Source organism: Candoia aspera, chromosome 7 (genome assembly GCF_035149785.1).
Source record: "Candoia aspera isolate rCanAsp1 chromosome 7, rCanAsp1.hap2, whole genome shotgun sequence".
NCBI classification, from domain to species: domain Eukaryota; kingdom Metazoa; phylum Chordata; class Lepidosauria; order Squamata; family Boidae; genus Candoia; species Candoia aspera.
Genome location: NC_086159.1, coordinates 25,003,325 through 25,016,948, shown reverse-complemented (window position 1 = coordinate 25,016,948; position 13,624 = coordinate 25,003,325). Strand labels below are relative to the sequence as shown.

Sequence of the window (13,624 nt, the reverse complement as noted above, 5' to 3'; positions counted from 1 at the left end):
TCTGATCCCTAGATGGTGTTTGATTATAAGTCCCATTATCCCTAGCTAGCATGGCAAATAATTGAAGGTAATTAAGCAGGGATAAAGGTTTGGAATCCCTGACTAGGGTTACTTGAGTTAGAAACAATTTTAATTCCCCTTCCGTTGGTGCCCCATCAGTCATGGAACAGGCTTGATGTGAGGGAAATGCCAGGTTCCATTCTTGGCATCTCCTATTTGGAGGGATGGGGAAGAGATAAGAAAAATGCTTTCTGAGATCTTGCATAGGTAAAAGTTTGACCTGGTATAAGATAGCTTTCTAAATTCTTGTGTTGTACTTACCCTTTTATCTTCACACCTCTCAGTGTCTGAGGAAAAATAAAATGCTGCTCTTAGCAAGCAGCCCTGGGAGACTTTCCTCCTGGATGCTGCTGTGAAGGAGAACAGTTTTCCATCACAGCAATGCACTGTCCCTGCAGACATTCGCATCATGTACCGTCCCTCCCTGCCCACAAAGTCCAGCAGTTCTAAGATAGGCTTTTTCATAAAAAAATTGAGGAAGGAGGCCATTTTATAGTATCCTTCTTAGCAAATTGAAGAATTTGACTGAGCTTTTTGTTGCTTTAATAACGCTTAGAGATGCTATGATTTCTTTATCACACAGCATGCAATTTGTAGTTCAGATAGCTGAATAACAGTTATGTCTGCAAAATATTTGCACGACTACAAGCAAATGCTTGTTCTGATATTTTACTTGGTGACATATTTACTTGTGTGTGAGTTTTGAGAAGGAAGCTTAAGAGGAGAAATACCTATCTCTCTTCCTGCTTTTCTGTCCACTGCTGCAGTCAACTTTCCTTCTTATTTCATGCTGTGGCATTTAAAGCAGGCCAGACTGTCACATCCCCATAGTAGGGCTTGGCTCTCTCAAGCATAAATGAAATGGCCATAGGTTGGCTTCAGCTGAATCTTTTAAAAAGTGGCATGCAAACGGAGGAGACATTTTGCGGTCAGCATGACAGGTACTAGGGCACCTGGTAACTGCCAAGAGTTACTCACACCCGAGGCTATACAAGACACGCCAAAGGCAAGGTGGTCCCCAATCTCTACAAAGAGAATCTGAATGCTTACAGCGTCAGGTTAATTTAGGACTGCAGGATAGACCACAACATATAGCTCAATTCCTCCACAGAATTTAGGAGGAGCAGTCAGGAATTACCATCAGTGCCCCGAAGAATCTGCTGTCAGGCACTTAGTTAAACAGCTGCAGGAAGGTTTGATCTTAGCTTATCCAAACTGCCTGGCTACCCCATTGCCAAAAGAAGCTGGCAACTATTTATGGAGGGTAGGAACAGAAGACATTGTCCTCTATTAGTCCCCCACTCACGATTGTGAAGTAGCAGTTAATTTTAGAGCTTGTAAGCTGATTTTATGATTTTGGGGATGGGGGACATACATAGACTAGACATGATATCATATGAGGCACCTGATTTTATAGTTGTTCTTCAGTAAAAGATCCTTAGTTGTATTCTCTTGTTTATAGTTTTGTGCTGCTTTTTGTGTTTTTGTGTATTTATTTTAGCTACAGAAACAACTATCTGAGCTAGATGAAGATGATTTGTGTTACGAGTTCCGACGGGAGCGTTTCACTGTCCACCGGACTCACCTATATTTTCTACACTATGAGTATGAGTTTGCTTCAGATAACACTGATGTGACACTGGTGGCACAGCTCTCTATGGACAGGTAAGGAATGTAATGTTATGCTCTCATAGAAAATTTATGCAAATGCAATTACTTCCTGTTGGTGATTTCAGAACATTTTGCATTGTCATCTCTTGGTGGAAGAAAGGACATTTTAAGTCCTTTGGCAGCAAATACCACAGTTTGCTTCCTTTTCTATTGAAGTACCAACAGTTGGACTAACAAGAAGTGGGAGATCAAGCTTAGAGTGAGAAATTTCCATGATGATGTACACTTGAGACATTCCAATTTGGAATGGATGATTGATCTTGTTTGCAGTTAGCTTAGATATATGGAATTACCTAGGAAAAGGAATAACCAAGTAATATTGAATGATGACTCCAGGATATATTTTCATTAATTCTCTATTTGTTTCTGCATCATAGTTCCCTTGCTTTGAATTGTATTGATTATTTTTTTCTAAATTAGTTCTTTGACCTACAGTTACCACTGTCCTTGATATTGCTGTAAGAAATACATATCTGTCAGAGGCAACACCTGTTTATGTGGGGAACACTGTAATCCTCATCTCAAGGCCAATTAGCTTGGAGGGTCTAAGAAGGTTCCCATTTTTTGGAAGAGGAAAGACCCTCCCCAGGTCAACTCCCTACCTTGTAATGAGTTGCAGATTTCAAAGGTGTTCCAGAGGCAGGCAGAAAGGGGTAGTTACTGTAGTAGTTATACATGGAAAAGTGGCGATAAAGAAGCCAGAGTTGTGGGCTCATCTGTAGGATAAATTATTTTACAGCAATGAAAAGCATTGCCACAACTGTACCTGATGTTCCTTTTCAATGCAGACAAGCATCTTGTTGAGATGCTTTTTCTTTCTTTTTTTCCCCCTAATAAATTAGCTGAATAAACCCAACATATTTCTATACCATTTTATTGAGAAACCTGTCAGTTATACCCAAACAGTAAAATGTGCATTCATCATATCAAAAACCAAGGGAATCTTGCATGAAACCGCTAATGGAATCCTTCCATCTCAGTTCCCACAACCTGGCTTCCTTTAGATGCTGTAATTTGTATGGGGAAGGAAAAGATGTGTTTTCATAAAAAAGGAGGAACCAGAGCTGCACTGGCAGAACAGAACCTGTGATAAGTACAAGACCTCCATTTCTCCAGTTGACTATACAAAAGATCAATGTTCCTGCACAAGGAAGGTCTAGGAATTCAAGTCAGACTAAATAGCTACTAACTACTGAAGAAACAACCCCAAGCTTATGGAAACCATGGCACTGTTCAGCTGCCATCTCTGCCTTAGCATCCTGCACATTTAGACGTCATTTGCAATGTTCACCAATCCCTGTTCTACTGATTTTTAATACAGGAAACATTTCTTAGGTGGGTGGGGGTTTTTGCTGTTGTAAACCTTTCAAGAGAATGTCAAACACTGTGTGAATGCCACAGAAGATTAGTAAAGCCAGCAAAGATATGTATGCTTTTCCTGCAGGATTGTAATTCACTTTGGGTTCAGGCAGAGAATTTGTATTGATGGATGGGGGCACTTGCCTTTATTCAGAGAAGACACATATACTACTCATTCTGTTAGCCCTATCCTATCCTATCCTATCGTATCCTAGGTTTCTAGGCATTGTCAGTATGTTATTTTATTTATCTGAGTTGGCGATTCTTTCTTTCATGTAAAATCAACAAATAATATTCCTGCTAAAGAGTACTTAGCCATTTTATTTCCTCTTATGTGTTTCAGTGTGGGTTGGTTTGGTGGTTGTTGTTTTTGCAATCTTCTTTAAAGCATTTCCTTTTTTCAAATTACATTAATCCCACAGCAGTTGCACTCATTTTCTGTGTTATTGTCATTAAGATGGACAGGCTGAAATACCAATAATTGATATAATAAGCTAATATATTTGATCTAGCAAGGCATGCAGCATAGAGAGAGGGCTAGATCAATCTGTTTGCAGAACTTTATAATCTGCTTTCTCTGGATACCAGGCCTGATGGCAGAGACTAGTTTTGCAGTAGGATCCAAGTTTTAAGGTGCGCAGTTGCAGAAAATACATGTGAAGATCTGAACATGCAAGAGAAACGTTGAAAAACACCAGGCAGAACAGAGAGCAGCTTCCAGACATACTGAAAAATCTCTCAGACTCAGAGACAAAAGCCTTCTGTTTTCTTGTCATGAGAGCTCTTTTTCCCTCATTCAACAACACAAATAAGTATTTTCTTGGAAGGGAAGTCTAGACCAAAAACGAAGCAAAATAAAACCCACTATCTTCTTCTTGTATAGCAACACTTGGATGACGGGAGAAGAGGACAAAACTAATTTTTTACTCAGGACAGAACTGGCTCTGGGAAGACAATGTCTGAGGATGAAGTTTATATTGGTGATGGTTGTGATTGCTGTTTTTACCTTTTCCTGAATGTTTCAAGATTATTCTTTTTTTTTTTTTTTTGCTTATTTAGAATAGAATTGTAGCTCTGCTATTTTGTCTTATTTTATTTGTTTAATCCAATTTTGAGGGCCCCTGACTCTTTGACAGTTCTGGGCAGCTTACAAATAAAGAAAATACATATAAAAAGAGAACATGGCCAACTGAAAGAACAAACACCCCATTCTTAAACCAGGCAAAACTAAGCTAAACTAAAAGAGGATCCACAACCACCCTAATCCTAAGGCCTGGGAGAACAATCAGGTTTTCAGCAATTTCTGAAATGTCATGAGGGAGGGAGCCATACAAAGCTCTTCTTTCACTTTGGATTAATGAAAGATCCTGGTTTGTGTTAATAAATCATTTACTTTTTTTAAATGCTGCTTAGCTATTCTTTAGCATTTGGGGAATGATGGTTTGCCAAAATTTAATTTGATAGGCTGAACTGAAAATGTCTTTTTCTCTTTTAATTTCTTTTCAAAGTTCATCTGAAGCTTCACTGATAACAAGCAGAAGATCTGCAAAGTTGACAGACATGAATAGCTTGATATATTCAGCCCCTTGGAGTTTTTCTTCACCATTTCTTTGTTGCATTTACTAAGGATATGCAGGTTTTGCAAAATAGCTACCAAGGAAGTGCTAAATCAGATGAAGTCTGGTAGCATCTTTTCCTTCTAACAAATTTTACTAAAAAGCATAACCTTTCATGAATAAAAGTATTTGTTAGTTGGAAAAGGTGCTACCAGATGACTCTCTTTTTTGCCACCATAGACTAACACAGATCTCCTTTTACAAAGAAATATTAGACTAGAAACTCAATCTACTCATTAGAGCAATGGTCTGTTATTCCTTTTGCCTTTTATCAGTTATGTTCACACAATTCAAACAACTCAGTCATTCCTTCTCTCAGTTAATAGAATGAGCTGTGATGTGTCTGGGAGGCTGCATTTCCAGCTTCCTTCCTTTTTTAATTTTTATTCCCCCTCCACTCTGGAGATAAAATAAAAAATCCGGAGTGGTACAATTGGAACAAGTGCCACTCAGAGGACTAGTAAACCCTCTATTTATCACCTTTTTCACTCCCCACTTCTCCCCTTGTGGACAGGGAGGAGAAAAATATCAAGGAGCAGAAGAAAGAGTCTATGGGTTCCTCTAGGGTTGGGAGTGAGGAAATTGAACCAACTTCCAAGTCAGTAGTTCACATACCATGAGGGAATTAGTTGATCAGTTCACACATCATGAGGAGTTGATCAGGACAATTACTACACTGAATTCTTAGTCTGAAGGCCCCAACCATACCAGGTCTGTGTGGACAAATATAATCTCACCTGTGTTTTATTAAGTGGGTACTTTCCTCAGCTTAGTAAGCTAATATGATACACCTCCTGCAACAATCCAGTTAGTGGTTTCAGTTCCACATCTGTATTGAGAAAAAAAAATATGAATACTCTTCTTAGGTCCTTTTCTCTTATGGCATCCATCCATTACATAATGCTGTCCTTTGAATGATTCAGACCATTTTCCCACCCATAATTTATAGCATCGACCTGCTGATGTATCAGTAATGAAGATGGGATTTATATCTCCACCACGGTGGCTGGTGACACTATAAATGACTAGTGTGGAAATGGCCTCAGGTAACATTCTTGCTTTACAGCTTTTGCTGCTCTTTGAAAATCCCCTGCACCCCCAGTCTCAGGTCTGATTATTATAGTCCGATTATGACTATTCAGAATTGCGTCCAGTTGCTCATGAACTATTCTGGATAGTTTTGGTTCAGAGTAGTTTAGAGTGCTTTAAAATATTTTTGACACTTTAAAATATTTTGACATATTTTGAATTGAAAAGGTAGCTTACAAATATTATCTATATAGTACAAATATTATATTAGATAATATCTTTAAGATCTACACTCTATTGAAACAACTTTTTTAATCATCTGAAGGTGGGAGGTAGAGGGCAAAAGGGGGCATTAAAAACATCCCATCCACCTCATGGAAAATACTATCAGTAATAAATTACAGCAGTTCATGTAGGAACTAAGCAGCACCATAGACCTATCCAGTGGTAGATGTTGAAGTTAAATCATAATAAACTGTTCATGAATATTTCCCAATTCTTAACAACCAAAATAGGTCTAAGCAAATATTAATAACTAGTTTTCCCTGAAGTTCTGAAACTCTCCACAGTTGAGATAAATAATTGTAATGCACTAGACATGGAGGAGCTTTGTGTTGAACTGGACCATGCAAAACCAGTTTGGATGTAATTCTAATTCCTATAGTTCACATTACACAGGAGGAACTGGCTTCAGCATAAGTTCTTCTTTCATTCTGTCTTTTTTGGCTTGGCCACTATTGTTTCCTTGTTTAAATTCAATTCACTTACTCATTACTTCTAAACTTGACTTACTGAAACAAGACATTATCTGAGACCATAGTCTGTTCTTGGCTTAGTTCAATAAACCATAACATCACTCGGCCCAACTGTGACTTATACTGTAGTTAGTAGAGATATTCTAGGTGCTGGTTACCACCTATAAAGCTGTACATGGCATAGAGCCAGGCTATTTGCAGGACTACCCATTGTTTCTGCTGCCTCACCAGGTCTAACAGGGAAGGCATGCTGTGCATCCCCTCCACCAAACCATGCCACCTTGCTAGAACCTGGAGTCCTGCATTCTCTCTGGCTGCACCTGCCCTGTGGAACAGCATCCCTCCAGAGATCGGGATGGCCCCAACCCTGTTACCCTTTCATAAGGCTATGAAGACCTGGCTGTTCCCCCAGGCATTTGAGCTAGGCAGTTGGTTGATCTCATTGGTGATGTGGCTTTCATGGGTTATACAGTATTGTGATGGTAGCTTTAATCTTTGTACACTCCCCAGAGTCACTGCAGTGAGATGGATGGCTCTATAAACTCAATAAATAAGCAAGCAAGCAAGCAAGCAAGCAAAACATTTCAAACCATTCACATTTGAAACTATTGCTTTAAATTCAAAACATCTTGCATACCACTAGTGGTTAATGTAACCAGGCAGCAGATGATTCTGATTTCTTCCTCACAATTGCACTAAAGGCATACTCTTTCTTGCCCAAGGCTGAAAGCAGCCTTATTCCCAAAATGAGTGAATTCTGGAAATAAGGCTACTTATTTCATAGGATGTCTGAAATGATGTGGGTTTTGATGGACCTTTCCCTCCCTGACATTAACAGAGCAAAAGAAACAGGAAAACTATTCCATCTCTGAATAAAAACAACTTCACAGAAAGTCATCTGAATATTCATTTTCAGCATTTATATCTTCATAATCATGCATTTTAATTGAATCTACTAAGAATGGGAAGAGTTCCTGGAAGCACTCAGATTATACTGCAGTGGTGTTAATTAATTGCAAGATTGTATTGTGTTTGTTAAACACCCATGGCATATCTTGGAGATAAATTGTTTAAAATGTTCATCATTAATGTTTTCTTCTGTGGGTATTTGTGATTCACCATCTTTAACCAGAAAGCCTTGTTTTCCTGAACACAAAACAAACCTTTTTACTATTAGATTTTTATTATTATTATTATTTGTTTGATGGAGCTTGTATTTTTGCCTTTTTTAATTTATCAAGCTTTTTTTTTAACCACACTGGCCTTGCGTTGCTTGTGAATATAATAACATGAACAGTGAAGTAATTACTTATCCCTTCCTACTTCTTGGCTTATCTGTTTTCACTGCTTCAGAAAAACACATGTTTTCCTCTGCAACAATTACATAAAACTGCTGCATTTGTTTCTTTCCCTGCTCTCAGAGATATAAAGACTTGAAAATTATTGTTTTTTCCTTTCTAGAGAGAGTAGACATTGTACTATAGTAGTTCTTTCTTAGGCTTTGAATCTCCAATGTTTTTACACAGACCATGCTGAGCAAAGGATTTCTTCATTTTGTTTTCTTGAGTGAATCTGTAATGAGCTGCACTATGTAACATCTGGCTGAAACAGGGTTGATTCAGGTTGGTCCTTAGATGGGAGACCAGCTGGGAATTTCAGGGTGGGAAGTCAAAAAACAACCTAGAGGAAGGAAATGGGAAACCATTCCCATATAGTGCCAAGAGAAAAATGTATGGATGTCTCCAAACAGTCACCAAGACCATGGTAGACTTGAACACAACTTTACCCTTTTGAAATTGACACCAAGACAGAAAGGCTTGCTTATGTCAACCAAAATAATGAAGATGTCCTTTTCTGACCCTTTCTTTCTTTCTCTCTTCTTAGACTGCAGATGCTTGAAGCCATTTGTAAACACTGGGAGGGGCCAATCAGTTTGGCACTCTATCTTTCTGATGCAGAGGCCCAACAGTTTCTGCGCTACGCTCAAGGTTCGGAGGTCCTTATGAGCCGACACAATGTTGGATATCACATAGTGTATAAAGAGGGACAATTCTATCCTGTGAATCTCCTGCGGAATGTGGCTATGAAACACATCAGCACTCCATACATGTTTCTGTCTGATATTGACTTCTTGCCTATGTATGGACTCTATGAGTACCTCAGGTAAACCCCCAAACCATTCCTCTCACAAACAATGTGGCCAGTGTGGTATAGTGATTAGGACTAGGAGTGGGGAGATCCAGGGTTTAGTCTACCCTCATCCATGGAAACTGCTTGGGGGACTTGGGGCCAATCATTCTCTCCAAGCCTATCCACCTCACAGCATTGCTGGGGTGGGGGGGAATAGGAGGAGGAAATGCGGTGCAAAACACCTTAAACTCCTAAATGAAAAGGTGGGACAGTAATGCATGCATTTTTCAGTCATTAAGCAAAGTTTTGATAGAGATAAGTTATCTATGTCAGTTGAGGGACATTTCCTTGCTAGGTATATAGGGGTTACATACCTGGGACTGGGAGGCAACAATCAGTCAGAAGATACAGGCTTGTATCTCTTCTATCTGTTTTATCTATTTTGTATGTTGTGTTTGCCCAGAGAAGTATAAGAGACAAACAAAGATATGATTTAGTAGTATGGCAGGGGTGGACAATTTTGTACATGGTGAGGTTCACAGCCTGGGGTGGGGGTTAATGTATTAGAGGCTGCAGGATAATGGTTGTTGTGGCTTAAGAAAGAAGTGAAAAACAGTTCCAAAAATGGGGAGGGGCACCTAGTGTCTTACATCCGGTGCCTTTATTTATCAATCCAACAGCCTTTTAATCTTTCTGATGTCCCATCTTTCTCTATTCTTGTATCTTCCTCCCTCTTTTCCCTTCAAGGACAGAGATCTAAATTAGGCCAAAGCCTGCATGTGGGCCTAACGCCACAGGTTTTTGCCTTGCTATTTTAGGGAGAAGCTCCATGCCTGAGAATCTCCTAAGATACTGCTTACCCTCAGGAGGTGCAAATCTTGATAAATGAGTAAGAAGGGGGTCATTAAAGTTAATGTAGCTCTTACAGCAGCGGTATATTTATTTGAGGCATGTATGGAACCTGAAAAAAGTTGGACTGCTTTAATGAATAGCAGATAACTGCTATGATTGCATGATGCTGAAAACACTTCTTTCTTAACATTTTTCAAAGCATGATCTACCCTAATTTTGTCAAAATTAAAGGATTGTACAGATGACTATATTTGGAATGTTGGCATCCTGCTTTCCTAATCATCTCCTGAAAGCATGGTATCTGGGAAATACATTCAGAAAATAATCTGCATTTCTAAGTCAAAATCTTTTATAAAAAAATACAGTTTGGTGTTAGAGAGGGGCCACCATGTTTAAAAACATGAAATTAATTTTAATTTTCAGAATTGTATCACTAGAACAGCCTTCCAGTGTGATGCCTCCAGATGTGTTGGATTCCCAGTTTCCATAATTCCCAACCAGCATGGCCATGCTACCTGGAGATATGTGAGTTGAAGTCCAGCACATCTGGAGAGAACCAGCATAGTGAAGCTTGTTTTACAAAATGTATTCCCAAAGAAGTGGAGGACAGTTCCATTTCTAAGCCAACTTCAGCATTGAATTAGTTAAAAACTTCAATAAATGTACAGTCACATTCTGTTTGGGCATGGCAATGGGCCAGATGATTTATAGGTCACTCCCATCTCCAATATCTGTGCTTCCAGGATGATTTTAACAGAGTGGCTGTGAAAAATGTTATTGAAGTTGTTATCTCTCTGACATACTGTTAACCCATCACTATACCTTGGAAGTAGAGCTGTGATCCAAACAGCGTAGATAAGATCTTGTCAAGGCAGAATAATTACCGTACTGGACTTCGGAGGTGAAGGGGGGAATGACATCCGTGTGTATTGTATGAGTAGTAAATGTGAATGTTGGTTTTCACGGTCTTCAGTCTTTTGCTCAGCTTAGATCTCGCCAGTGATTTTCTGCTTACCTTCTTCCTATACGCAGAGCAATGAGGACATCTGGTGGCCAAAGAGTCCAAGAGCTTTGATTTTTATGAATTCTTGTTTTGCAAGAGGGGTTATTTTTCTACCCGCTTTCAATTATTATTATTTTTCTCTGCTTTCATACTGTCAAACTATTTGGCTATCTGTTGAGGTATTCAGCTATATTGCATAATCATACCATAGATTCTTAAAATATTTCCCTCATTATTCTGATATAATGTTGAAGAGAAACTTATGTTACAGTCTTATGTTACAGTTAGCAGCTTTTGCATCCATGTTTAACTAGTCACACATTTATGTCCAAACCAGACAAACTATGGTTTGCCTTAACTATACTTTACTAAAATAAGCCAGATTCAAACTGAGTTATGAAGTTGTTTTATTTCTGTTAAAAACATAGTTAATTGTAATCAGATTCTAGTGCTTGGACACAGTATTTTCCCAAAAGAAAAACAGCCTTGGCATGGATCCAGGTTACCTGAAGGACCGTCTTCCCATTACATCTACCTGCCCCACCCGGTCAGGCAGAGAGGGCATGTTGACTGGTGGGTCCCAGGAAGAGAGCCTTCTCTGCCATTGCCCCCACCCTACGGAATACTCTTCCCCCAGAGGTGAGGCAGGCCCCCACTCTCCTGGCCTTCCAGAAAGGAGTAAAGACCTAGCTCTGCCATCTCGCGTGGGGTGTGAGGAGGGGTAACCAACCTTGGGGGTGGTTAGCACCCTGAAGACACCCCCTGGAAATTAAATTAAGAACTTTTTACCATCTATCTCTTGGAATATATTATTTATTAAGAAGATTGTTTTTATTGTATTGTTTTATTGTTTTACTGTTTTATTGTATTTTAACTAATATTTTATTCTTGTTTTATGTAAACTGCCCAGAGTCACTCTCTGAGTGAGTTGGGCAGTGACTAAATTTCATATATAAATACAAATAAACCTTGAGTTTAAGACATTCTGCCCCTACACCCTTCCCAAACAAGAAATACATGAAAATAATGAACATGGGGAAATCCTCTGCAATGCTGAGCTTTGCCATTGTGTCAACCAGGGTTGCCAAATAAAGCTAAAACCAATTCTGGTGTTTCTCCCGAAAAGAATGTTTCTGTCCTACTCTTAGCAGCTGCATTCAAGTAGAAGAGTTCATGAACTTGATGTTTGTTCATTTAGTGCTGAAACATCTAAACACTTTCATATGCTTAAAATTAATTATTAAACAATAGAGTCAATTACCATATATAGCATTTTCTCAGCTGTCAAATGCAGTGGTGCAATTTTCTTCCAAGATAGTCAAAGCACTATTGCTGCATTTATACAAGTTATTTCTGATAAAGGTCTAAAGATTTCATTAAAAAATTAAAGTATAAATTCAAAATGAGTAAAAATTCAAATCCACTCCTTGTATATTATGACATAAAATAGCTTAGGAATATTTTGCCACATTATCACTTGGGTTGAAACATATAGTTTGGAAAATGTATTAAGTTGCTTTACAGTTGTTTTCCTACCAGTACAATTTACTGTACTGCAGGGTAATATGAACACTGTAGCCTTGAATGTGTCTCTTCCTCTTCTCAGGAAATCTGTGAATGCTACAGTGCAAACTTCTAAATAACATTTTCAGTATTCTGATTATAATCCCTAATATATTTGGAATAAACTAAGAAAATCATCATTGTTAACCTATACGTCTGTTCATTATCTTATAAGAAACATAAAAATAGCGCAACAAAAATTATTTTCAAATTATTCTTCAACCCAAGAAATAAAAGTTGCCTGACCTGAAATCAAGGGACAATGCTCCCTTGGCAATTAAGGATGTCATAAACATACAGATGTATAGATACTGCATTAGGCCAGTGTTATACCAATAGGACATGGCTGTCTAAAGCCTCAGCTAGAGGAGCTTCCATCCCTTACTTTCTAAAAACCTTTAAAACTATAAATAATGGTAACTTCGTCAACAATACCACCATTGTCCTCTTTATGTCTCAAAATGCAAAATACTCAAGAGAAATTAATTGCATTGTGGTAAATCAGTCTAGGGTCTTACCAAGTGCAAAACTAGGGACTGGTGCCAAGAATGCAGTCATGTTGTTTTCAAGGCCAAGGTGTTTGGTAGATAGATGTACAAGGGTTTGTGACAAACAGGAGCTAGAGAGCAGAAGAATTGTTTTGTTTCCAGGACATGAAAGGGCCAACAGAGCACCTGGGCATGTCTCTTACTAGACCTGGTTTTGGGAGAGTCTGCAAACTATTTCAAATGGTACTGGGTCTCTTAGCTTGCATTTTCAAGTATCTTCTTTTCTTTGGACCAATTCAGCCACTGCATTCTCTCCCACACTGTTTGGCCCAGCTTCCTCTTTATGTGAATTGTAGTTCCTCCTGGACGTGATCTTCCAGCTCCTCTGAAATGAGGAATTATCTGAGCAACATTATGATCCTGAATAAACACTCCACGTTCTTCTTCTGACTCAGTCATCTTGTTCATTATTTGTGATCTTACTAATTTGCAACAATATATTAAAAGATTATTAAAATTTAAAACTAAACGAATATGCCTATTTCATTTTCTGATGAAATCCAAATATTTCCAAGAAAAAGTTGTTTCCAAAACAATTTTCAACAAATGTCCATATAAATATTTTGTAAATTTAATGTATTCACATTTGCCAACATTCTAGTGGGATTTTTTTTTTCTTGTCTTCTGAATTTTCCCCAATTTATTCATTTTTGAATTTTTGAATCACTGCAATGTTTTAAATGCAAAATCAAAAAAGATCATTTCTTTTCAGTTTCTCTGGTACTGAAAAGTATGAATTTTGATCGAGTCATATACAGTTAAAACCAACCAACACTTCTCATTGTTCATCTTAAAACATATCTTGAAGATGCTTGTAGACTTTTGGAGGGAGGGAAGCAATAAACAGCAGTCTGGAGGAGGATGTACTGAAAGCAGATATTTATGTACTAACCTAGTACTAATCTTCTTAGGCATTGTATTAGAAATAAATAGCCATCTAGGATATAGCCAGATTTATAACTTGGCCCATATTAAGCTTCTTTTGACAACTGCTGAACAAAGCTTTCTACAGCACATAACAAAAATAAATTAAAAATA

General features: G+C 38.2%; 1 protein-coding gene across 2 annotated transcripts in view; it reads left to right on the top strand.

The window, feature by feature from the left end:
* LARGE1 (LARGE xylosyl- and glucuronyltransferase 1) overlaps positions 1–13,624 on the top strand; it is a 258,945-nt gene that overhangs the window by 230,427 nt on the left and 14,894 nt on the right. The window contains exons 10-11 of one of the 2 annotated variants that reach the window (XM_063309514.1): positions 1,562–1,725; positions 8,375–8,653. In XM_063309514.1, the coding sequence (XP_063165584.1) occupies positions 1,562–1,725; positions 8,375–8,653 (443 nt within the window). The remainder of the gene's footprint in view (positions 1–1,561; positions 1,726–8,374; positions 8,654–13,624) is intronic. The other variant, XM_063309515.1, reaches the window with a different exon arrangement.